This window comes from Anolis carolinensis, chromosome 4 (assembly GCF_035594765.1).
Source record: "Anolis carolinensis isolate JA03-04 chromosome 4, rAnoCar3.1.pri, whole genome shotgun sequence".
Taxonomy (NCBI): Eukaryota; Metazoa; Chordata; class Lepidosauria; order Squamata; family Dactyloidae; genus Anolis; species Anolis carolinensis.
Window position 1 is genome coordinate 213,584,279 of NC_085844.1, and position 25,036 is coordinate 213,609,314.

General features: G+C 37.1%; 1 protein-coding gene and 1 long non-coding RNA gene across 2 annotated transcripts in view; one reads left to right on the plus strand and one right to left on the minus strand.

The window, feature by feature from the left end:
- The window catches only part of ipo9 (importin 9), a 42,795-nt gene extending 23,586 nt beyond the window's left edge, over positions 1-19,209 (plus strand). Inside the window, exons 12-24 of the mRNA XM_062978740.1 lie at positions 1,653-1,759; positions 4,082-4,221; positions 5,994-6,153; positions 6,317-6,543; positions 7,803-7,951; positions 8,676-8,804; positions 9,523-9,798; positions 10,819-10,985; positions 12,585-12,718; positions 13,702-13,821; positions 14,045-14,146; positions 15,084-15,160; positions 15,636-19,209. Of these exons, the coding sequence (XP_062834810.1) occupies positions 1,653-1,759; positions 4,082-4,221; positions 5,994-6,153; positions 6,317-6,543; positions 7,803-7,951; positions 8,676-8,804; positions 9,523-9,798; positions 10,819-10,985; positions 12,585-12,718; positions 13,702-13,821; positions 14,045-14,146; positions 15,084-15,160; positions 15,636-15,746 (1,899 nt within the window). The 3' untranslated portion in view covers positions 15,747-19,209. The remainder of the gene's footprint in view (positions 1-1,652; positions 1,760-4,081; positions 4,222-5,993; positions 6,154-6,316; positions 6,544-7,802; positions 7,952-8,675; positions 8,805-9,522; positions 9,799-10,818; positions 10,986-12,584; positions 12,719-13,701; positions 13,822-14,044; positions 14,147-15,083; positions 15,161-15,635) is intronic.
- Positions 19,210-19,700: 491 nt separating this feature from the next.
- On the minus strand, positions 19,701-25,026 carry LOC134298442 (uncharacterized). The gene is made up of 2 exons (XR_010005538.1): positions 24,637-25,026; positions 19,701-23,274 (listed from the first exon to the last, which is right to left on the minus strand). It is a non-coding gene; the product is annotated as an uncharacterized LOC134298442 (long non-coding RNA).
- Positions 25,027-25,036: the final 10 nt, after the last annotated feature.

Here is a 25,036-nt window from a genome sequence, read left to right on the forward strand (position 1 = left end):
TTATCAATATTATATGTACATACAATATATTATATTAGCATAGCACAATATTAGCATTATATATTACTTTATTGAACTATACCACTATACTGTAATATTATTAGTAATATTATATGTAATATAGAATATATAATTAATATTATTATATGGTATTATTATTAGTGTTATATTGTATGACATTATAATATTATTATCAATATTATATATATACAATATATTATATTATAAAACTGAGGGCGGGGGCCAGGTAAATGACCTCGGAGGGCCGCATGCGGCCCCCGGGCCTTAGTTTGGGGACCCCTGGTCTAGAGTAACTATTTAAACTTTGCTATCTCTAGATGTTGCTGAAGTTTAGTTCTCATAATTACTGATTATTGACCATGTTAGTTTGGTCAAATGGGACTCAAAATCCAAAAACATATAGGAGGGCCACAGCTTCCCAATTTCTTTCCTAAATGGTAATAGTCATTTGAAGCATAGGAGAGCCAATATGATGTAGTGTTGGACTACAACTCTGGAAAACAGGGTTGAATCCTCACTCAGCCATTGAAAGCTACTTCATGACCATGGGAAATCATATCCTCTCAGCCTCAAAAGAAGGGAAGAATGGAAAAAGCCCCTCCGAACAAATCTTGCCAAGAAAATCCTTTGATAACATTGCCATTATTTGGGAGCAACTTGAAAGCATGCAATAGAAAATAGACTTCGATATGCATTTTATATCTATTGTAAACCCTATTGTAGAGCCACTTTCATTTATTTATTTTTATTATTTATTACAATATTTATATCCCACCCTTCTCACCCAATAGGGGACTCAGGGCGGCTTACAATAAAACACATCTATAAAATTGTACAATACATTGTGTATCAATTAAAAAGTTATTAAATTACATCAGAGATTCATAAAAACACTTATAAAATACAGATGGGCATGTTCCGAGTCTAAAAGACTGGGTCTGTCAACTTTCATCCTGAGGTGTAAGTTTCAGCTTGTGAAGAAAACACAAAGGAATTGATAGATACAGATTTATGGAAGAGAAAGGGACTTCGTGGTAGAAATATAAAACTATTTTATTTCAATTTTTTTTGTTCATACGAGTTCCTTAATCTGAAACAAAGGCCAAACTGGACATTATGGGGATCATAGTATCTTCCCAAGTATTTTCCTTGGTAATACCTGTTTAAAAGAAATATTGACACGATGCATTTAGATCGGACTTATGTACGCATTGAAGCTCCCCCAGTCCTCTAAGGTGACCCACCCCTAATTTTTAATTTAAAAAGCAGTGAAATCACATAGAAATCCACACTTTTGCACAAAAATACACACACAATGCCCTCCCCAAACCCAAATACCTTTGTTTTTATCTGTATACTGCTTAAAATGATGACTGTAACTGAAGCAATAACAATTTTGGTTGCTGTTTTAGGAAGTTTATATCATGTAATCACTGCATTCCCTTTGGATACTTTGCTAAACCTCTTGGTCAGTCTGAAACAAAATGAAGAGCGAGGATACTTTTCTTAACAGTTCTATCTTGTCCATGTTGTCTATATTTTCAGGTTATATAGTTTATCTTTTTATTTGATAATTGGTGAGGTATAGCCCTCTGTATAAAATTTGAGGTGTTGTCGATTTTTTTCTTTAGGCTGTAGCAGCTGATTTCCAAAACGAGAGTGCAACTGCTTTGGCTGCAGCAGCAACAAGACACTTGCAGGAAGCTGAACAAGCGAAAAACAGTGGTGCTGAACATTGGTGAGCTGTATTACTGTTAGTATTAGAAACATGCTTCTCAGCAGAAGTTACTAGTGAGCGTAAGTGGCACTCATAACCTCTGTAATGGCGTCTCATAAAAATCTAGTTGACCATAGAAAACTAAAGATAATCTATCAGATAAGTTTTTGGACTGATCCAATGCGTCAGCTCTTATGTTCATTTCGTAAGGCAGTTTGTGCAGGTGACAATTCAAATTCATCGAGTAGTACGATCTTGGAATGTCTAATACACATAACCTGTTGGAAGATATCTAGCCCTCTTTCCTAACTGTTATAGCACTTTGATGGTGCTTTAGCAGCCAAGGCCCAATCCCATGGAATCTTAGGATTCATAGTTTTATACAGTATTGCATCCTGTTCCAGAAATCTTTGATGCTTTAAAAGACTTCAGATTCCCAGGTTCTATAGGATGCAGCCTGGCAGCTAAAGTGCATCAAACTGTTCTAATTGTACAATGTGAAAGGGTCCCATGACATGATAGAAAGATATGAGAGGTTTGTAGTATTGATGTTCAAGTCTTATCACATTCTAATTTAATCAAATGTCTTCCTTCAACAAAATAATTATTTAGATTCTGATAGTAAGATGCATCTTTGTATAGTGGGGACAGTACTGGCAAAAATGCATAATAAATATCAATGCTAAGTGCATTTGTTTTGTTTGCCATGTGCTTGAATTGCAATCATGTGCCTCGAAACAAGAGTACAGAGTATAGAAGAAGACTAAAGAAGAAATGCATATAAGATATTAATGCATATAAGATATTAAAGTATCACCAGTCATATGAGCCAAGAGTTTGTGCTGCTATTACTTCCATCATATTTACTTGGCAAAAGACTTTGGTGAAATTTGGCATGGTACATTGTGTTTTGGGACTGATTTTGTAATAATAGTTTTCTGGAGGGTGAAGGGGGTGGCGGTGGGTCACAGAACATAATAATTGGTATTTGACAATATTTAGCCAATTGACTTGTTTTAGATCCATCCAGTATCAGCCATACTTAAAGCTGCTGTGAAATATATACTCAACACTGAAATAATCACAAGATAAAACTTAAGAGGGAAACATCAGATGTAGGATAAAGAAAACAAAAGATTCAGCAAAAGGGTCAGCATCTTCTCTTGTTTTATTGGGCCATAAATTGTTGATAATGTAATTTGTAAATGGTACCTTGGAGAGCAATTTTAATCTAGATTTTCTTTAAGACATCTGATACATATTGCTCTAGGAGGCTAGATCTTCAAATTTTGTATTTTTTTCACATAATCATTGAATTATCTAAAAGGCTGCAAGAACATTGAAACAATTCTATATCTTCTTGATCCAATTAAAGCCATTCAGGGACAATATTAGTACTAATTTAGTAAGACTAATATTGAAGGCTAATCTAATTTAAAATAGTGCTTACTACACTAGTGCAGTCTTTTTCAATTACCACTCACGGGAATCAAATCATCTATGAACTACAGCTCTATCAAATTGTATCTTCAGTATATAGTAGAGTAATTGGAATAACATACTGAAAGTATCGTATTTTAGAGAAGGCCCTACTTTTCATTTGAAGTATATAATAACTCATGTTTAAAATGTATGTTTACAAGTATAGGTTGAGTCTCTCTTATCCAAAATGCTTGGAATCAGGGTTTTTTTTCAGACTTTGGATTTTTTGGGTTTTGGAATACCTGTTCTTGCAAATGGGTAGTGAATAAGGTATAGGAGGGGATCTAGCCACATACCCAGATTCTGCTCAGTTTTTTTTTCTGAAGGAGCTCTGATGGGGAAGAAAGAAGAGGAGGAAGAAGATTCTGTTTACACAAGATCCCTGTACAAATCAGATGTCTCAGACATTTTCCTGGGTGTCATCACACTTCCTGCTGTTTTAGCCAAATGGCAAAAAGGAAAGGAAAGACATGAGCCTTTTTTTTTACTCTATCTGAATACAGACAGCATCTAATGGAACCACTCCTCCTGTGGCCTGTTTCCAGGACATTGATTCTGCCATTCAGCACACTTATTTATTATTTTATTTTATTTATGTACTTGCTTTTTATAATGCCTTTCTCACAAAATAGGAACCCACCATTGATGGGCACTGAACGTGTGACTAAGTTCCCTTTCCCCAAAGTGGGCGGCTGGTAGCAAAATGATGTGGTTTTTGTGATGTAGTTCAGTTTTCCGGATAAGGAAGACTCAACCTATACTCTCATAGTATTAATGGTTAACAGAGCTATTTTTTTAGTTTCCTTGGAAGTGAACTAGAAAGATGAATATTGGAAAACCTAAGTCACTTATATTTTGCAGGTGGAAAATACATGAAGCTTGCATGCTGGCTTTAGGTTCAGTCAAATCTCTTATCACAGACAGTGTGAAGAATGGCAGGATACACTTTGACATGCATGGATTTCTAACAAATGTTGTTCTTGCAGACCTCAATCTGTCAGGTACTTCACCATTTGATTTACTGACTTGATGCTTAAAAATCAAAGAACATTTTAAGTATTTGTGTGATGTATGTATTGGAGAAATTAGTTGTTGGGGCCACATTTTATTGGATGGAAAGAAACAGGAAAAAGCTGTTCTATAGATAAGAATTCTATTGCTTTTCTGTTTTCATGCAAGATGAGATTAAGTTATAAATCATTGATATCTAACCTTACCGTCTATATACATTCTGGCAAGGTGGAAGAGCTTCAGAGTAGGAGAAGCAGTGGATCCTTCTTTTCTGCATCTCACTGTTGCTATTCTTTCAGAACTCATGGCTCTGAAAGCATTATACAGCTCTTCTCTGCTTCATCCCTCAAAAGCAAGGAGGGGATATGTACAAATTACCAGATACTTCAGCTATCATACTGTACTGTACCACATTGGCAACCCCTCCCCGCTGCAATATTTCTCTACACAACATGCAGAGAAGAAGGAGATGTTAGATACATTCTACTAGGGGTGAGTGGAATGTCTTGAGCCTGCATGTGAAGGAGCCACTGTGGGATGGTTAAAATATGTTCTCTGGAAGATAAATTATTCATCATACTTCCTGCCAGATTTCACCCACATGCGAGCTGCTGCTCTTTGACGACAAGGGGAAGCATCAGGAAAAGGGCAACTCCCAGTAGTTAAAACTGTGTTGCAGGTCGCATTATCATTCATTATTGGTGTTTGGAGGAATTCATGGTGAAATAGATTCACAAGCACATGCAGGATATATAGGGAGAGTCTGCTCCACATTACTCAACAGTGAAAGGGTGGGTGGCAGAATTCAGAAAGGGATGGGAATCGTTTGCAAAAGAGCCCTACTCCAACTGGCCAAGAAGTGAAATAAGGGATGGGAATGTGGCACGTATACACAACATGATCCCGTCAAGAGACACTGTGATTCATAGTAGAAGAGCTGGGAATTCCACACAAACGTGTGCATGACATTATCTACAACGAATTGCACATGCAGAAGGTTTTGTCAAAATGGGTAACCCAGAACCTGAACCCAGAACAGGAGCAATAATGGGCTGTTGTTTCTTCTGTTCATGTCTCCCCACCAACATAAATAACGTCCTGAGTCAATTCATAACACCAGGTGAATCTTAGATGCACCATTTTGGCCCGGAGACAAAAAAGCAGTTGGAACAGTAGAAACATCAGACATATCCACCCTCATTTCCTATCATGGATGCCATGAAGGACTGGTACAACTTTCCAAGGATTAGCTAAACTGGAGTACAGGTGGAAAAATGTGTAAAGGTGTAACGGGAATTCATGAAACAATCGTGAAGTTTCATTGCTATCAGACAAGCACATCACATGTAGGCTCAAGACTTTTCATCCACCCCTGGTAGAATTACAGGCAGTCACTGAGTTGCAAACATCTGATTTCCATTTGACTCAAAAATTAAGAATGGTGGTGAGAAAACAGGAAGTGGGAGAAATCAATCAAAAAGCAAGGTGTCTCCACTGAAGCTTTATCACCAATCCTTGTTTCCACAACAAGCCATTTTTTTCAAAATCCAGTTAACACAGGAACAGATAGAGAGGTGAAATCTTCTGAACAGGGGCACAAACAGTAAAACAAACTCCACAGGGGTCTTGACCCTTCCCTATGCTATCCAATGTGCGCACCCTCTCCCTCTCCCGAGTTACACTTTAAAATGTACTTGTTCTGACCTATAAGCAAATAGAGATGGATACAATAGCAATAATATTTTGCATACTTCTCTTCCAGTGTCACCTTTTCTGCTTGGCCGTGCTCTTTGGGCTGCCAGTCGCTTCACAGTTGCAATGTCCCCAGAGCTCATCCAGCAATTTCTACAAGCTACAGTTAGTGGTCTTCATGAAACCCAACCACCTTCTGTCCGAATTTCTGCAGTAAGGGCTATTTGGGGGTATGTACATCAAGAGATAAGCCACGTGTGGGAAATGTTAAATATGACTACTGTTTTTCTAAGACATGTGAAGTATTGGACCAATATCTTAAATCTGTGATAACAAGAGAAATTGTTCCCTGTTTTACTAATCCTGCTGAATTTTTTTGCACTTTTTCCCCAGTTACTGTGATCAACTGAAAATCTCTGAAAGCACCCATGTCTTACAGCCTTTCCTTCCTAGTATCCTTGATGGACTCATCCATTTAGCAGCTCAGTTTAGTTCAGAGGTTCTTAATCTTGTGATGGAAACACTTTGCATCGTCTGCACAGTTGACCCAGCCTTTACAGCAAGTGTAGAGAACAAGATTTGTCCCTTCACAATTGCAATATTTCTCAAATATAGTAATGGTATGTATTCTGCCAAGCTCTTGATATTAAATGAACAGATAATTCAAAATACACTGTTCAGTGCAAAATAAAAGTTAGCTAAAAAAAATTTAAAGAGAGAAACTGCTCAATTACGGTATTTCACTTGTTGGCTCTTTCGGCATCTAAGGGTAGTAGAATTAGTGCAGTTTACCACCACTTTAGCTGTCATGATCCAATGCTATGGAATAATGGGAGTTGTAGTTTTAAAAAGGTCTTTGGCTTTAGATATTTAAAATCTATATTTCTTATATCTCATTTTGATAGCAGCCCTTCTACATTTTCTACATAAATACAAATTTCCAGTAAGTTTTAATAATTTTAACTATATTATTTTAGTTCCTTGGAAATTTTACTGGTTTATTTTATGATAATTTTATGATAATGATAATTTTATGTCCGTTAGGACAGTGGCGAATTTATTTGATGGTTATTTTTATATTTGTGTGTAATTGTTGCTGTAAACTGTTTTGGGTCTTCGGAGAAAAGCGGTATAGAAATACCCCAAACAAACAAATAAATAAATAAATAAATAGGCAAAAAGAAACACAAGTTGTCGATATACAGCTAGATACCATTTTTAACCATTAAATATACTATTTTGGTTGCTTTTGCATTTATCTTCATATTATGACAGGACCAAGCATGGAATAACTTCTATGACATTCTGCATTGTTTTTGCAATCAGATGTATGTGTTTCATAATACCATATTAAATCCTGAATTATAAACATGCTCTTTATACTGTTGATGCTTCTTCCTTGTTGATGATGCTGTTATTGTTATTTCTAGAAAGATGTAAAAGCAAACAAATGTTAACCTTTATTCTCAAATCCTTTGTACTGTAACAAAAGGTTTAGTTTATTCAATTTTTAACATGTTTATCAGGAGCTTCTCAGATAGTCTAATCAAATCAGAAAAGTGTAGTTTGGTATGCAGTTCTGGTTGAAGAAGAGATACGTTCTTCTGATGAAGCTATACGATTCTTATTATAAAAACTGTTTTCTTCTCACATGTAACACCTAAAAGAAGAGTCAGTTTTTGAAGCTGAGTCTTCTTTTTCTCATATTTAATTCTTTAAAGCAAATGCTGCCATACATACAGAGGTACATTGTCAGATATCTGAGAACATTTTTTCATCTATATAATGCTTAAAACAAGTTTGATAACATTTCTTACTACAATTGTGCAGCTTTATCTAGATTTTCATCAGTAATAACTTGTGTCTTTCCTTCTTTTAGACCCTGTTGTTGCCTCTCTTGCTCAAGATATCTTTAAGGAACTAGCACAAATACAGGCTTGCCAAGATGCAATGCAAATGAGATTGATCCCAACTCTTGTCAGTATTATGCAGGCTCCTGCTGATAAGATTCCAGCAGGACTTTGTGCAGTAGGTATTCAGGCAACTTGATTGAGAGAGAGATCTCCTTTGTTTCTTGTTTATAGAACATAGAAACATATATTGACAAATTGCGTCTGAAAAATGCATTCAGTCATGGAAGTGTGTGTGTGTGTGTGTGTGTGTGTGTGTGTGTGTGTATTTCAGTGTATAGAACTAATTCTTGATCTTTGGGACCTTACAGCTTCATTGCAATTACTATTTCTTCACTTACGGTGGCCTACAATTTATCAAATGAGAACTTGCTGACAGGTTGTGAGGTCTTTTCACAGTGGTTTGGATCTAAATTAAGTCCAGGTCTCACTGAAATCAAGTGGACTTGATTAATGTGTTTCATTAGTTTCAGTAGCAAATGAATACAACAAATACAACCAGAGACACTAGAATTTCTACTTTTCTTATTTCAGTTGAAGTGGCCATCTTGAAGAGTCTTGTGCATCTTGAAGATGACAAAAGTGATTCCTGAAAATCAATCTGTTTCTTGTTCCTCATAAGGGAATAGCTTTTGCTAAGTGAAAAATATGAAGCATTGAGGTGTCTGAATGTTGATTCTTCATCTCTTAACTCAAGAATAACCTACTGCCAAAGAGCAAATAAAACTTCATAATCTCTCAACAGTAGTTTTCAAAGAATGGGATAAATGTACCTTTCCATTGATGCACACTTCCTTATTTTCTAGTCAGTAATCTCCCCTTTCTGAATTTTTCGTTTTCAGACTTCTATAGACATTTTAACAACAGTTGTGAGAAATACTAAGCCTCCTCTTTCAGAGCTCTTAATATGCCAGGGTTTCCCCGCTGTGGCTCAGTGTAGCCTTCATACTGATGACCATGCTACTATGCAGGTAATTTATTTATTTTTTTGGTGCTGGGGAGCTGGGGAAGGGAAGTAGTGGAAAGATTTCTTATGCTGTGCTTAATCTTATGTAGTCAAACCAGTTGCTTCATACTGAATAAGATATTTGACATTGTGGAATAGAAGTGCCAAGTAACTGTTGTTGTCAACCTAGGGTCCCCAGATGTTTTTGCCCTTCAACTCCCAGAAATACTAACAACTGGTAAACTGGCTGAGATTTCTGGAAGTTTTAAACCAAAAACATCTGAGGACCCCAGGTTGAGAACCACTAGTTTAGTACATAAAAGCTTTCTTGGTAAATCATTAGTAACACTTGAATAACATTTATAAGTTCAGGGCTGTTCACATATGGTTCTAGACTTTGTCTTCCATCTGGAAGCATTTAGGGTTAGAGCTAAACCATTTCTCTTTAAGCCATTCTCTAGATATTTACAGCATGAGTTCCAAGGATAGTCATAATAATCTTGGCAAATTACAGTTTGTACTGAATATAAAAATATTTAGTAGCATCTATCCATATCTACAGTCATTTTGATACTGGCAACTAAGTGTAGAACAAGGATACGAAGGGCATGCAAAGATCATCGGCAATATTAGAAGCTGTTTCTCCCTCCCCCCTTTATATTTATAATGTATCATTTTGAATGGCTGAATTGTCAGTGTGTTGGAAGGTTGAGCTTTGACTATGTGTTGTATTACTTGTTCAGAATGGTGGGGAGTGTCTACGCGCATACATCTCAGTAGCTCTGGAGCAGATCGCACAGTGGCATGATGAACAAGGCCACAATGGACTGTGGTATGTGATGCAGGTGGTGAGCCAACTTCTGGATCCACGCACCTCGGAGTTTACAGCTGCCTTTGTAGGCAGATTAGTTTCTACGTTGATTTCTAAAGCAGGAAGTGAATTAGGAGAGAATTTAGACCAGATTCTAAGAGCAATTCTTAGTAAAATGCAGCAAGCGGAAACACTTACTGTAATGCAGGTAAGGAAGCTAGAAAGTAGAAGAAACCTTGACAGTGTGCTTATTACATGAAAAAAACCTTAACTCTGGGCCTCATCACACTTGAGCATTTATCCACTTAATCCACTTTCAATGACTGTCTCCTACAGAATTCTGGGGTTTCCAGCTTCTCTGGATGAGCAGTTTAAAGGCCCCTCCCTAAACTACAAACTCCAGAATTCTGCAGGAGGTAGTCATTGCATTTACAGTGGATGAAAGTGGATAAATGCTCAAGTGTGATAAGGTCCTATATCTCTTCATGTATTTCAGTACATTTGTCAGTGCAGATAGAATAATGAGTGAATATTATTCCTGTTGTGTCCTGTTTATAACACTTTCCTCTGTAATAGCATATTCTGGGTAACAGATGCCCAAAATGAAATTTCATTCAGATAGACCAAATTAAAGGTTCAGTAATATTTAAAAACACCTGTACTTTCTTTGAGAATGAAGATTTACATAGATGATTTGAACTCGCTACATACCAGATTTTCTATGCTTGCAGCCCGAAATTCAAATATGTTAACAATATACATATTACATACTCAGACTCTCTGCTCTGAGTCCAGTAGAAGAAAAGAGCAGGACGTACCATTGGGAACTGGAGCCCACATAATTTACAAAAATATGAGGATAACATCTGTTTGCCCTCTTATATTATAAATGATCACTATTGCTGAATAGTTGAAAAACCCATGTATGCTAGATCTGCTAAAAATTGCAACTCAAATGTGCCATACAAAATACATAGCTACAATTCCAAATTTATCCAGATCATTTTCTAGAACATTAATGTACAATGCATGAAAACAATATGATTTCTAGCTTCTCTTATGATTTTTGTGTATATATGTAATTCAGTGACATCTTCTGTACTTTACATTTATATTATCAGTTTTATGAGATACCTTATTTTGTATTTAGTTTGAATCATTAGTAAAACCACTGAAGCTCCAAAAATACAAATACAAAAATGTCTCTATTACTGTGTTCCTTTTGCAGTCTTTGATCATGGTATTTGCTCACCTGGTTCATTCTCAGCTGGAACCACTACTAGAATTCCTTTGCAGCCTACCTGGACCAACAGGCAAACCTGCTTTAGAGTTTGTAATGTCAGAGTGGATGAGTCGGCAACACTTGTTTTATGGACAATATGAAGGCAAGGTCAGGTAAGGTATTCGTAGTCATAGTGTGCGCCTCAAAATGTGAAAAATGCTTCGTGTAACTAAAATGGTTTGATCATGGATTTGTTTTCATCAAACCATTAAAACTACAAACTAGAAAGATCAATCTGTATTGAAGTATAAATACAGACTTCCTTTTACGTGTGAAAGAGAGGAGAGTGCCAATTTTCAGTGTATGGGAGAGAGGAAGGGAGGTGTTACTGAATGGAAAGAAACATATGTCATATTTGGAATGTGTTTGGGATGATTTGGGGACAAAAATGCTATCATAAACATATCCAGGCTTTGAAGGAGCTCCATTGGGCTTCAGAGGTTGCAAAAGTGCCTGAATTGCATTGTTTAGGGCTTAATGGTTGAAAATTGTTACATTGCAATGAAATGGTTACATAAATATAGCATACGTGCTAGAACAGGACAATTCCCAAACTACCACTTCAGAAGGGGGCAGATTTAGTAAGTACAGGCAGTCCCAAGTTACGAACAAGATAGGTTCTGTAGGTTTGCTATTAAGCTGAATTTGTATGTAACTTGGATTTTGAAAAATTTCGCTTGTTGTGGAAAAAAGGATTGCAAATAAAGCTTCAGTTTAGACATCTTTTTCCCATGATAACTCTTCCAGGAGAGAATTTCTCTTTTGAGGGGTAGATTGTTGTCTCACCCCCATTCTTAACTATGAGTCAAATATAAGTTGGATGTTTGCAACTTGTGGACTGCATGTATTTCTGTCCTAATTGGACAGTGTGTTCATCAGTTCCTAATTGCATTAAATCTCTTGTCTAGGATAGATCTAAAAATTCTAGTGTTTCTTGTCAGGCACCAAAATCTGTTATCTAATAATACAGCTCTGCTTGATGTCAATGGCAAACCACCCATACAGTGAAAGTCTTAGAATGCAATTATTATAGGTAAAGGTAAAGATTTCCCCTGACGTTAAGTCCAGTCGTGTCCGACTCTGGGGGTTGGTGCTCATCTCCATTTCTAATCCGAAGAGCCGGTGTTGTCCGTAGACACCTCCAAGGTCATGTGGCCAGCATGACTAAATGGAACGCCGTTACCTTCCCGCTGGAGTGGTACCTATTGATCTACTCACATTTGCATGTTTTCGAACTGCTAGGTTGGCAGAAGCTGGAGCTAACAGCTGGCGCTCACTCCGCTCCCCGGATTTGAACCTGGGACCTTTCGGTCTGCAAGTTCAGCAGCTCAGCGCTTTAACACACTGAGCCACCGGAGGCTCCAATGATTATATTTGAATTTAAATTGTGATTTGTATTTTTATTGGTTTTACTGGAGATACTCTTTGGCAATTTGATGAAATGTTATTTACTTCAAAACCAGTACAATACTGTAATCTGGCAAATTATCTTAAAATTAAATAGAAGAAATTTTTAAATTGCATTTTATCATTGCGAGTGTGAAATAAATTATTTTGAGAAATATAAATCATCCCTTGCCTAGAGATCAGGAGGGCAGGTGCTGTTTGATCAGGTTCTTGCAGCCTTGCATATATGCTATTTTGAGTAGCTAGGTCTTTTATAACTGGGATTAATCTGATTATGAAGAGGTACATTATTTTTGCAATTTTAGCTCTGTAGCCCTGTGTAAACTCCTCCAGTATGGTATCAATTCAGATGACAAACGTCTTCAGGATATAAGAGTAAAAGGGGAGGAAATATTTAATATGGAAGAAGGAATACGCACACGATCAAAAGCAGCTAAAAGTAAGTTTTCAAATGTTTCCTTAGTTTGGAATTAGCAGGGTGAAAAAAAGATTAGAAAGGTTTTTTTTTAAAAAAAAGGTATGAAGACTTCTAATTTAGCATGTAGAAGTCCCATTAGGAAGAGTTAAACATAGTTGCTGCTAGAAGAGATGAAGGGTTATATACCTCATGGCCTATCTTTGGATTCTATAACATCTTAACACTTTTTCATATGAGTAGGAAAGATGCTGCAACAGTTTGCAGGCTTAAAAAGCATTTCCCTCTGCCCCTCTTGCCCTTGTTGCTACAACATATCAAGGAGGGTCTTTTTTTCCTTCCCTTCCTATTACTTTTGACAAAGCTACTGCCATGTCAAAAGCACCTCAGCACCTCAGATATCAAGTCTAGAGCCAGCTCTGGTGATGCTTCTATAGAAACCTTTAGGGCTGCCCAGCAGAGTGCTCTGCCTCTGCCTCACTGACTACTTTTGCTATAGAGCAAATGAAACCATTTTCTCTATAATTAGTGTAGAACTCATTGGACTGATGAAACAAAACTCCATTCCTGCTTTGTTAAGAGGGATTTCCTTAATTGAACTTTGCATGTTGGCTATCACTAGTGATGACCAAGTCAAGCACCATGGTATTGATAATGTTTAGTGAGTTCCCAATATACAATACTATATATAACTGTTAAAATAGTTTGAATAATATGCTATAGTAATATATTTATTAAAGCAACCAGTCTCAAAAATATTTTTGGTTGGCCTGATAAAGGCAATATCCTAATAGGAACTACAAAATTTCTCTTATGGTCATCTCAAATAACTTTGCATTTGTATATTTTAATACTAAAGTTTTATAATGAATACAGATAGCTACCCAGTTGACCAGCTGATGTAATTAGTCACAATTCATTGTGCTCTATATGCTTCAGCATGTTTTATTTAATATATGTGTGTGTGTACTGTATATGTATGTATATACTTTCTGTGTTTTCTCCAGATCCTGAACGTTGGACAAACATTCCATTGCTAGTTAAAATCTTAAAGCTAATAATAAATGAACTTTCTAATGCAATGGAGGCAAATGCTACTCGACAAACGGCTGCAGAATGGAACCAAGGTACATATACTTATTTTTTAGAAATAAAAATGCATTTTTATATATTCCAGTATTGGGCCAAAGGTTTTTGTTCATATATTTGTTATAGAAATTGTAGCTTTCTTGGTATTTCTTGTTCAGGAGCTACAGTTCTGAAAACACCAATATGGACAATATGCCTTCCTATTAAACTCCTGCCCCAAGTCTGTGTCTTCATGGCATAACCACTTTTCTCACTTAACAGAGGAATCTACTATGTGGGAAGATCAAGAAGAGGAGGAAGATGAGGAAGATGAAGGGTTAGCAGGACAGCTGTTGTCAGATATTCTTGCTACAAACAAGTATGGTAAGTAAAACACTTCTAAATTTGTGAATTTAGAGGAGGACAGTATACAGATAACTGGTAGAAAATGGGAATGAGTTTTAGTGTCAAAGAAAATCTTTTTACATAAAGAGAAATTGGAATGGAAGAAAAGCAAAGGTGGAAGTGTTTATCGATGTTAGAATAAAATGTTCTAAATTAGGATTATCACAAACATCCTGCTTTTAGACGAGCTTCAGAGCACACAAATCTTCAGAACTAGGTAACAAGAAGCTTCTTGTGGAATGCATAGAAAATGAGATGACAAACCTCAGTTTAAGCTGCAAAAGAAGGCTCTGTTGATGTGCAGTTAGTGGAGCATTAGACTTTACTTGCAGTCTGAAGTGATAGCTGCACACAGGTTGACAGGAAGTGCACTTCCACCAGCAATGCCCACATTCATGCACCCTAAAACACTAATTTGGGAAGCTGTGGAAAACTCACCACCACAAAAGCCTGAGGTGGAAGAAAACCCGTGTTATTTCTCCACACTTTGGATGGAGCCCACTCTGCCCTTTATTTACTATTTACAAGGACTAATCCATAAGAATAGCTTGAACATTATATGGGTCAAGGAACTGGAGAAATTTGATCTGTTCACCATCTTGCTTCACCAAGGACGCTTGAATTTCTTTTAGAATTCCACTTACCTATTTTGCAGGCCTTATATCTAGAATCTTGCTTCTGCTGTGAATTCTGTAAGGCGAGCCTGTTTAAATAATCTCATAACTCTACTATTGGAAGTAATTACATATTAAAATTGTAGCTGTCATTGGGAAGTAATGATAATGTTAATTATTTCTGTACTGGTCTCCTACATATCACTATAAAATAGTAAATACACACACTTTTTTAAGCAAAACAAACATAAGTAATATAGTAACTTCCTTTACATTCACTTTGAGCTTTGTTTGCTTCGTAGATGAAGATTATTATGAAGATGAGGATGAGGATGATCCTGATGCACTGAAAGATCCTCTTTATCAAATAGACCTACAGGTAGGCTGTGTTGACTCTTTCCTTACAGCCTTTAAACTGTGTTTCAAAGAAAGGAGCCCCCAGTCAAACATGCTCTTTTCAGTCCAAGCCTCCAAATGGTGAGGAACCTGTGGAGTTGCCTCCAAGGATTAGCCTTAGTAGAGGTCACAAGCCATAGAAGTCTTCAGAGCACTTGAATGCATTCAGTAACAGAATGACAGCTAGCACAGTGTTTTGAAACTAAGAAGATACATGGTCTTGGGCTTATCTTCCATGATTTCAGTACATTCAAAACTGAAACAAAGTCTATGCATTATTTGGCAGCACAAAAGATCAATTTGAGATGTACAGACAATTCCTAATATGCATTGGTTAATTCATTTGTTGTGCAGGCATTTTTCCTGCAAGACCTTCTGAATATCTTAAATGTGTCATGCTATGATCACTCTGTTGTATTTATATTTTAAAACTAACATGACTTTTTTCTCTCTTCTAGGCTTATCTTACAGACTTCTTATGTCAATTTGCACAGCAGCCTTGCTATGCAATGTTCTCAGACCATCTCAATGACAATGAAAGAAGGGTTCTTCAAACCATTGGCATATAATTGACATATCATATCTGGACCTTCATTTTGTGGTTTATTTCATGTTTTGTGACTTAAACCTGAAGCATTTCTAATTATTCATCAGATACTACAAACGTTTTTACTGCTCCTAAGATGTAGGGGGTAAGAGAGCAACAAAGAAATGTGCGTAGAGTTTTCATACTGGATTCGCACAATGGGAACACTATTCAGATCAACTTTCCAGAAGATGATTAAAATAATGTGCCCTGCAGCCACTTTTCTTTCCTCCACTGAAAAGGCATGTCACTGACTTTTCACAGCACAGTGTATGGAATGAGAAAGTTGTGGTTGTTTGTTTGGATGTTTATATAAATTGGGAATTTTCCCCACTTCGCACTTAACATTACACAGGGTAAATTATATTGACGTACATATGACATCTTTTAAAAATAAACTTGAATGAAATAGAATCTACGTGCAGTACAAGCATTTGGATTACAACTTGCAAAAATTATATTATGCTAAACCTCTATTTGCAGATGGAGGTTAATGGATTTCACCTAGGCTCCTTTACTAAAACTGTTATGCACCCATACTAAACAGACAAGCTACATAAAGAAGCCTCCGTTCCTGTGGTTGCTGATAACTGGTTTTCCAACCAAATCTTTTTATATGAAATTCTGATTGTATTTCATTTGTCTGTTTTCTTCATAAATGCAGTTCAGAAACTTTTAGCAGATACTTTTAGCTTTCTACACAGACAAGAAATATATAAACAGCATAAACCCACAAATCAGTATTTGTATTTTATAGAGCAGTACATTGAAATTTACTGGCTGGCATGCAAGTAAGTACAATGATGCATTTCACAAACACCTCTTTGCCTTTTTCTCCCTTTTTGGGAAAACTGAATAAAAACTATTCAAACATACATTGGTATCTTTCTTTTTAAAAGAGAGGAGACAGTGTATCTTTTGGGAATCTCTTATAAATACTAAATATGTTCCTTTAACACTGAGAGGCTCCATTTTCTCTGGACTGGAAGAAATGTCTATATATTCAGATTGTTTTCTGAGTTTGGGTGATTACTTCTTTTTCTTGGATAATGTGTAGCACCTACATCAATTTACTTCTGTGCTTTGGATTGTTGAAGGCACAAAGTAACCATTCTAAAACTCAAGTTGCATTTGAATATAATGAATGTTCTTGCAAATGAAAGGATCTGACTATGTACCTTTGGTGCCTGGTATTCCTGTCCCTTTCAAACTGTGAAAGTATTTCAATTTTTTTTATCTTGTGAGGGAAGTAAGTGATTTTACATAGTTTGTGTTACATGTCAAAGCAACATAGATGTGTCTTAAAAAATCAGATATGCAAAATTAAAGAGCTCACAATTCACCAAATGTAAACATGCAATAGAGACATTTCACACATGTTGCAACTAAAGGTATGTTGGATTAGATGCTCCATGTAGTGGGATGGCTGGTTGTTCTGAGCACTGCTTTGCATGTACTGTAAACATCTAAAGGTTAATACCATGTTAATACCAAAAGCTCATGAGTCATTCTAGTTTGAGGACAACTAGGAGTTTTAATAGTCCTTTACTTTAACAGCTGATATTTGTTTCAGCCCTGAATTCTGTAGACCTGGGCTGCAAATTTATAGAAGAGTACAAAAATAAAAAGAATAGTACAGTGTGAAAAAAGTGTGTGTGTGTGTTGGGGGGGGGGGGGTGTAGAAAAACTAAAATAAAGGAGACTTGCTGTGAGGAGCCACTATGTATTTTCTTTCCCCTCACCTGTTCAGTTGCAGGAGATATATTTAGGTCACATACTTTTCAAGCTTTTTGTATGTACTATATGCAGAGTGCATTTCTCTCAACTGCAGTTGTGATTTTCCATATTTGCTTTTTAATAATTTATAAATATTAGGCTTATACTTGAGTTGAAACATTAGGGACTAATATTTGGGGAAATGGGGTGGGCTACAAATAAGGTTACTATTATTAAGTATTGAGATTGACCCCTTGATTACATAGATTAATGTGCATTCGCCAGTCTCAATGGAACTACGTTCTGACTTTGTTGCTGAGAATTGGGGAAATTATTTAAGGGGGTTCCCTTTAAGTAATTTTCAATTCCATCCAAATGCAAGTTAACATTGTTTATTGTTTTTTGTGTGGTAAAGTAAACCAGCCTTGTTTCCCTACCACTGAGTTCATACAATTGTTATTTTAAGGCCTGCTACCATTGTGCAACATCAATTAAATGCTTACTGCATGAAACCTAGAGTAACTTAGGTGCTCCCCAAAGTGCCATGATTATTCATCTCGTAGAGGACTGCAAAACAGTTATTTAATGTCTTCCTTTCTGCATATTTTTTCATGGACAAAAAAGCCAAGAAGACAGCATTGGACCAAAATTGACAAGTTGTCCATTCTACTGCAAGTAACCCAATGTAGTTTCTAGCACTCCATGATTTTAGCGCTCTTAGGAAATTATTGATTAGATTCATGATTGTTCTCAAGTTCATTGTATCCCACATTTTCTTGTGAAGGTAGCTATCTTTTAAATGTCTTTGTGTGTGTATATATATATATATATATATATATATATATATATATATATATATATATATATATATATATTATTTGATATACATAAGAATCTAGTGCGAAGGAAGCATTCCTATTATATCTGTTACAAATCAATAGCTAAATTTTGGGGTAGTGGGTAACAATACTTGATGGAGTTCATAGTCCATGTGGACCTTGGAATATTTTATAGAAATAATGATGTGATATGCTGGCATCAATTGTTGTTGAAAAGGACACGGACAAATATCTATGACATATTGCAACTTATAAAGTGCGTTTCTATTGTCTTGCCAAAAAATGTTTGGGTGAATTCTTAAAATAGATGCCTTAATAGGTTTTTGTGTAAATGGTTAGTGAAAACCACAGCCTGTGATACAATGCATTTTAAAGACCAAGTATTAAACTTTTTTTCATTTAAATAGATTCCCCTTCCATTTCTTTCTTTTCTTCAGAATTTCTAATGTAATTTGTGTTTCTCATAAGATAATTGTAAAAACCATAACTTATCCTGTGTTTGAAATGCATAAGATAAAGTGCACACTCAGGAGTTTATAGCTCAGGATGGCATGTTAAAAGCTTATTTAGGGTAGTAGAAATAACTTTTATCCCTGCCCTGTTTTATAGCTTATTAATATCAGAATGAACTTTGCATACTGAAGAAAAGACAGAAGAGTACCTCACATTTTTATTACTACTTATATGCCTGTTACTTTAATCCCTATGCCAAATCTTGATTAAGGAAAATAGAAGTTTCATTTTTAATGGATTACTCTTTTTAGAGAATTGTCGGAACTTCATACTAATGAGAAAGAGATTAAATGCAATTCTAGAATCTGAATAATAGCTATCTATAAATATTGTTTGTGTCTTCTGTGTACATAAAACTTAATAAACACTGCAAGTGAAGTAACTGTGTTCTTTATTCTACATACAAGAGGTCCTTTGTTTTCATGGGGGTGTTTCAGTAGTACAGAATCTGCTGCCTTGTTCAGAAGAAATGCATATGATTGACGTGGTTAGATTATTCTTGCCCTGTGACATTGATATTATAGCAACATGTATCAATTAGTTAATTTGGGTAGCCATCCCATTTGTGTGCCACTTTATAAATTAGAATACTATAATTCAGTTTATGGAATTCTGTGCATGAGTTCAATCAGAACTAACATTCAATTGCGTGTGTAACCTTAATTCCTGTGATGATGTTTAATCTATGGTTGCTATCATGTGCACACGGAAATAGAATCTGCAGAAATACTAATACAATTAGAAGAATGGAAGAGATCCTAAGAAATTAAAATTTATTTATACAGTTTATACAATATTTAGGGAAGCCATTGCTATAAGTTTGATAGCTACTAACAAAACATTTTAAAAGAATTTGGAGCCAAGCCATGTTAAGATGTGCAAGAGTTTATTTTAAAAAGAATGCAGTTCAGACTTCCATTTCCAACAGCGTCCAGGTATTTCCTTCCAATTCTACAAATGTTGGATTGCAATACCCCTCACCATTTGTTCTGTTAAGAGTTGCAGTCTAACTTCTGGAAAGTCACAAGACTGGTTGAATCTCTATCTGGTCTAACCCTTTAGTCTAAAAGTCCTAAATGTTTTGTTAATATTGCCAAAGTTTTGCTAGGAACTTTTTTTTGTATTCTTTGTTACAATTTGAGAAATTGTATACAGTGTTCCCTCACTTATCGCGGGGGTTACGTTCCAGGACCACCCGCAATAAGTGGAAATCTGCCAAGTAGGGACACTAGGCTTTTCCTTAGGAAGGAAGTACAAAGAGGGAGGAAGGGAAGAAAGAGGCAGGGGAACATGGTGCCGCCTCCTCCCGCTGTCATTTGGGCTCCTTCTCTGCCCCACCGCCCACACCCGATTGAGACCACCTCCACTGTAAATCATATTTTTTTTGATTTATAATATTTTAGTGTTTACTAAAAAACCGCAAAACAGCAATTCCGCAAAAAGCGAACTGCGAAGTAGTGAGGGAACACTGTACTAATTTATATTTACATACTTAGAGAAATTTGTCATCTGCTATATGGCAATCTGCTATTTGCTAAATGGCTATATGCATGTTTCCCACTACCTATTCTCACAAAAAAAAATTGGAAATAATTTTATTTGGGTCTACACTTAGTTATAAGTTTAGACTCACTGAAATCAGTAACAGTTTCATTGAATATAGTGGCTGAACTGTAAGTACAGTATGACTAAATTTGACCTAGGTCATTAAACTATCATAAAATGCCATCTACATTATGGTGTCACAGGGTTTCTTTATTCAACATTGGCAAGGCACAGTAGGGGCCCATCTACACGTCACAAATGGTGATGCTTATCAGGAGTGGGGTATCAGAGCCCACATGGACAGCCACTCGGCCAGTTCAGGAACTGACAAGTCTGAATTGTGCAGCCACAAGCTGGTGACTGATTGGCATCCACATGGCCTAGTGGTGCTGGAACTGGTTCAGTGCCACCAGACTACCACTCTTACTCCTGTTGATTACTCTTAATGGCAATCACCAAACATTAAAAAAATGGCAGTGTTCACCACTCAGCTCCCTCTTTCCCTCCCCCCTTTCTCCAATCACCTTGTTGCTTCAGGTGCAGAGTGCCAACTAATGCAATATTTGTGTCTGGCAGTCACTGCAAAGGCCATAATGGCAAGGAAAGGTAATCACCAACTCCTCTCCCTGAGATTCCCCAGCCGGAGGAATGTGGTGTGGTGGTGAGAACTACTATAGCCACATCCAACTAGAAAGTGGCTCAACTGTTTACACTGGCCTATAACAGGCTAGTTGCAGAGCTTCCCTGAAGCATCCTGAAACTTTTTAAAAGGTGGGACAAGGCCACATTAAGGCAAATGAACTAAGTGTCATGTGCGCACCACAAAGTTGTCACTCCTGATCCAATTCACCTTGGGGAAGGCTGCTAACATTTATCCACACTAAACAGTTTAAAAAGAGCAATTCAAAAGTTAAAAAAATAATTAAATAATAACAGTGTGGTAAATCAGAATTAAAATACATTAAATACATTAAAATGGCCTTTAAAAGTCGTATCCCCCCTAATCCTACAGTATTCAGGATGGGAGAAAGAACTCTTCTGCCTGAGACAAGTGTGAATGTTGCAGTTGGCCATCTTGATTAGTATTGAATAGCCTTTCAGCTTCAAAGCCTGGCTTCTTCTTGCCAAAAATGGAAATTCCAGGTATTAAACAATCAGGGCCAATTAACACCTCCAACAGAGGATTCCCCCAGGCAGGAAGCAGCCAGGCTTTGAAGCTACAAGGCTATTCAATGCTAATCAATGTGACCAATTGCAACTTTCAGGCAGACAAGAGCTTTTTTCTTACACGCTGGACATTCCACTGATACATAAACCCCACTTACCTAGTTTCCAACAAGCCTCACAACCTCTGAGGATGCCTGCCAGAGATGTGGGCAAAACTTCAGAAGAAAATGCTTCTGAACATAGCCATACAGTCCAGAACACTCACAGCAACCCAAATGAGCTTTGTTTTCTAGCGTTCATTGTACACAAACTTCGTTTTCTGAACAAAATGATTGTTGAAAGATATCGATTTATGCCATATGTTAGCCATTCTGAGTCCCTCAATGAGAGAGAGGGCAGGATGTAAAACAAAGTACAGGTAAATAAATAAATAAACTTCAGGCAGGTATGTGTGTCAATGTACATACCGTGTTTCCCCGAAAATATGACAGTGTCTTATATTAATTTTTGCTCCCAAAGATGCTCTAGGTCTTATTTTCAGGGGATGTCTTATTTTTCCATGAAGAAAAATTCACATTTGAACAAAAAAATGAACATTTATTATATACTGTACAGTAGTTGTCATCATAAACCAGCATAACCAGACAAACTGTGAATCCTATCAAGAATTTCTTGTTACTACCAATATTTCCATGTACAACACTTTATGGTATGTACATTTACCGATCCTGCATGCTCTGGTGTTCTGTTCGGCGGGCATGCTTCCAAAAAAAACGTTTCTAGGTCTTACTTTCGGGGGAGGCCTTATATTTAGCAATTCAGCAAAACCTCTACTAGGTCTTATTTTCTGGGGATGTCTTATTTTAGGGGAAACAGGGTAAGTAAGATCTGTGTTCAGTCTTGCATCCCTTCAAGATATATCTTCTGTACACAGATATTCCAAAATCCGGGGGAACAAAAGGTAATTCAAAAAGGGTTTGCTGAGAGTTTTCCGGGCTGTAAGGCCACGTTCCAGAAGAATTCTTTCCTGACGTTTCACCTGCATCTATGGCAGGCATTCTCAAAAGTTATGAGGTCTGTTGGAAACAAGGCAAGTGGGGTTTATATATCTCTGGAATGTCCAGGGTGGGAGAAAAAACTCTTGTCTGTTTGAGGCATGTGTGAATGTTGCAATTTATCACCTTGATTAGTATTTAATGGCCTTGCAGATTCAAAGCCTGGTGATTCCTGCCTGGGGAAATCCTTTGTTGGGAGGTGTTAGCTGGCCCTGATTGTTTCCTTTCTGGAATTCCACTGTTTTCTGAGTGTTGTTCTTTATTTCCTGTCCTGATTTTAGAGGGTTTTTTTTTATAATACTGGTAGCCAGATTTTGTTCATTGTCATGGTTTCCTCCTTTCTGTTGGAATTGTCCACACATGCTTGTGGATTTCAGTGGCTTTTCTGTGTAGCCTGACATAGTGGTTGTTAGAGTGGTCCAACATTTCTGTGTTCTCCAATAATATGCTGTGTCCAGGTTGGTTCAACAAGGGCTCTGCTATGGCAGACGTCTCTGGCTGAGTTAGTCTGCAGTGCCTTTCATGTTCCTTGATTCGTGTTTGGGCAATGCTGGGTTTGGGGGTCCCTACGTAGACTTGTTCACAGCTGCATGGTATACAGTAGACTCCTGCATTGGTGAGAGGATACCTCTTGTCCTTTGCTGAACGAAGCATTTCTTGGATTTTCTTGGTGGGTCTGTAGATAGTTTGTAGGTTATGTTTTTTTTTTAATTATTGCAATGGTATCCATCTAATACATAGAAATCAACTTACTTTATATACATCCATAAACCATTACTTTTTACCCCCCCCCCCCCACCCCACTCCAACTTTACAAGGCATTTTTTAAGTGCAGCCAGTCCAGGAGTCTGCCCATTTTCTCCTTTGTCTGATCATTAGCTTTCCCTTCTTCAACCCATTTCACATATATTAACCAGTTCTCTTTCATTCTTCGTATTTTTATAATCCATGGAATATCTTGTTGTATAAATTCCATAATATCTTATTGAACTTGTTCATAAATATATTCATTCCATCTGTTCGTTGTCCATTTTTTTTACCCTTCTATTCCAGTGCTATTACAGCATGGGCAGCTTTAACCATTGCCATCAGAATTGGCAATAGATAAAGAGTCTTCTTTCTTCAATGTTTATAAACCCAAGGTTCCAATTTCCAACAGACCAGGCCCAATATACAACTTTACCTTCAATAACCCATTTATTTTTTCTAGTACCCTCTTCCAAAATATCTGCACTTCCTCACATTCCCGCCACATATGTATAAACCATCCTTTCCCCTTTTTACAATGCCAGCAGTTTGAGCTGGAGCCTTTGATCATATATGCTAACTGAGCTAGGGTTCTGTGCCATTTCTGATAAATCTTTTTTACTAACTCTTGGAACTTTTCAATTTTAATGGTACAGTAGGGTCTCACTTATCCAACATGAATGGGCCAGCAGAATGTTGGATAAGCGAATATGTTGGATAATAAGGAGGGATTAAGGAAAAGCCTATTAAACATCAAATTAGGTTATGCTTTTACAAATTAAGCACCAAAACATCATGTTATACCACAAATTTGACAGAAAAAATAGTTCAATACACAGTAATGCAATGTAGAAATTACTGAATTTACGAACCTGGCACCAAAATATCATGATGTATTGAAAACATTGACTACAAAAAAGCATTGGATAATCCAGAACGTTGGATAAGCGAGTGTTGGATAAGTGAGACTCTACTGTACTTACATTATCTTTTCTACCCTTTCCTCTGAACATTTCCTTTCCTTACTCCATGTTTGTATTACCGTTCTAAGCATCATTCCTTTTGCTTCCGCGTAGGTTCTGCCAACCTAGCAATTCGAAAACATGCCAATGTGAGTAGATCAATAGGTACTGCTCCGGCGGGAAGGTAAGGGTGCTCCATGCAGTCATGCCAGCCACATGACCTTGGAGGAGTCTATGGACAACGCCGGCTCTTCGGCTTAGAAATGGGAGATGAGCACCAACCCCCAGGGTCAGACATGACTGGACTTAACGTCAGGGGAAACCTTTACCTTTTACTAGGTTATGTTTCTTCATCACCATCCCCTTGCGGTCAGTGGTTCCCTTGATGTATGGCAAGAACACTTTTCCTTTGGGTGGGTCTTTGTCTTTACTTTGGTGGCTTGTTCTTGGTCTGATGCCGGTGGTGGAGTATCCACTGGCCTGTAGAGCAGGCATGGGTAAACCTTGGCCCTCCAGGTGTTTTCGACTTTGACTCCCTATGTAATTCAAATCCATTCTGGTCCCAAGCATTTCGGATAAGAGGCACCCAGTCTGTATCAAGCGGTTCCTAAGGAAACCAGAGTAACTCTGAGGAGGGTGTGCCGTCGCGCTGCTCTGACGTCACGGTTTGCGGAGGGCCTTCTGGGGGATGTAGTTTGACGTCGCGCTGTGTGCGTTCTTTGATTGGCG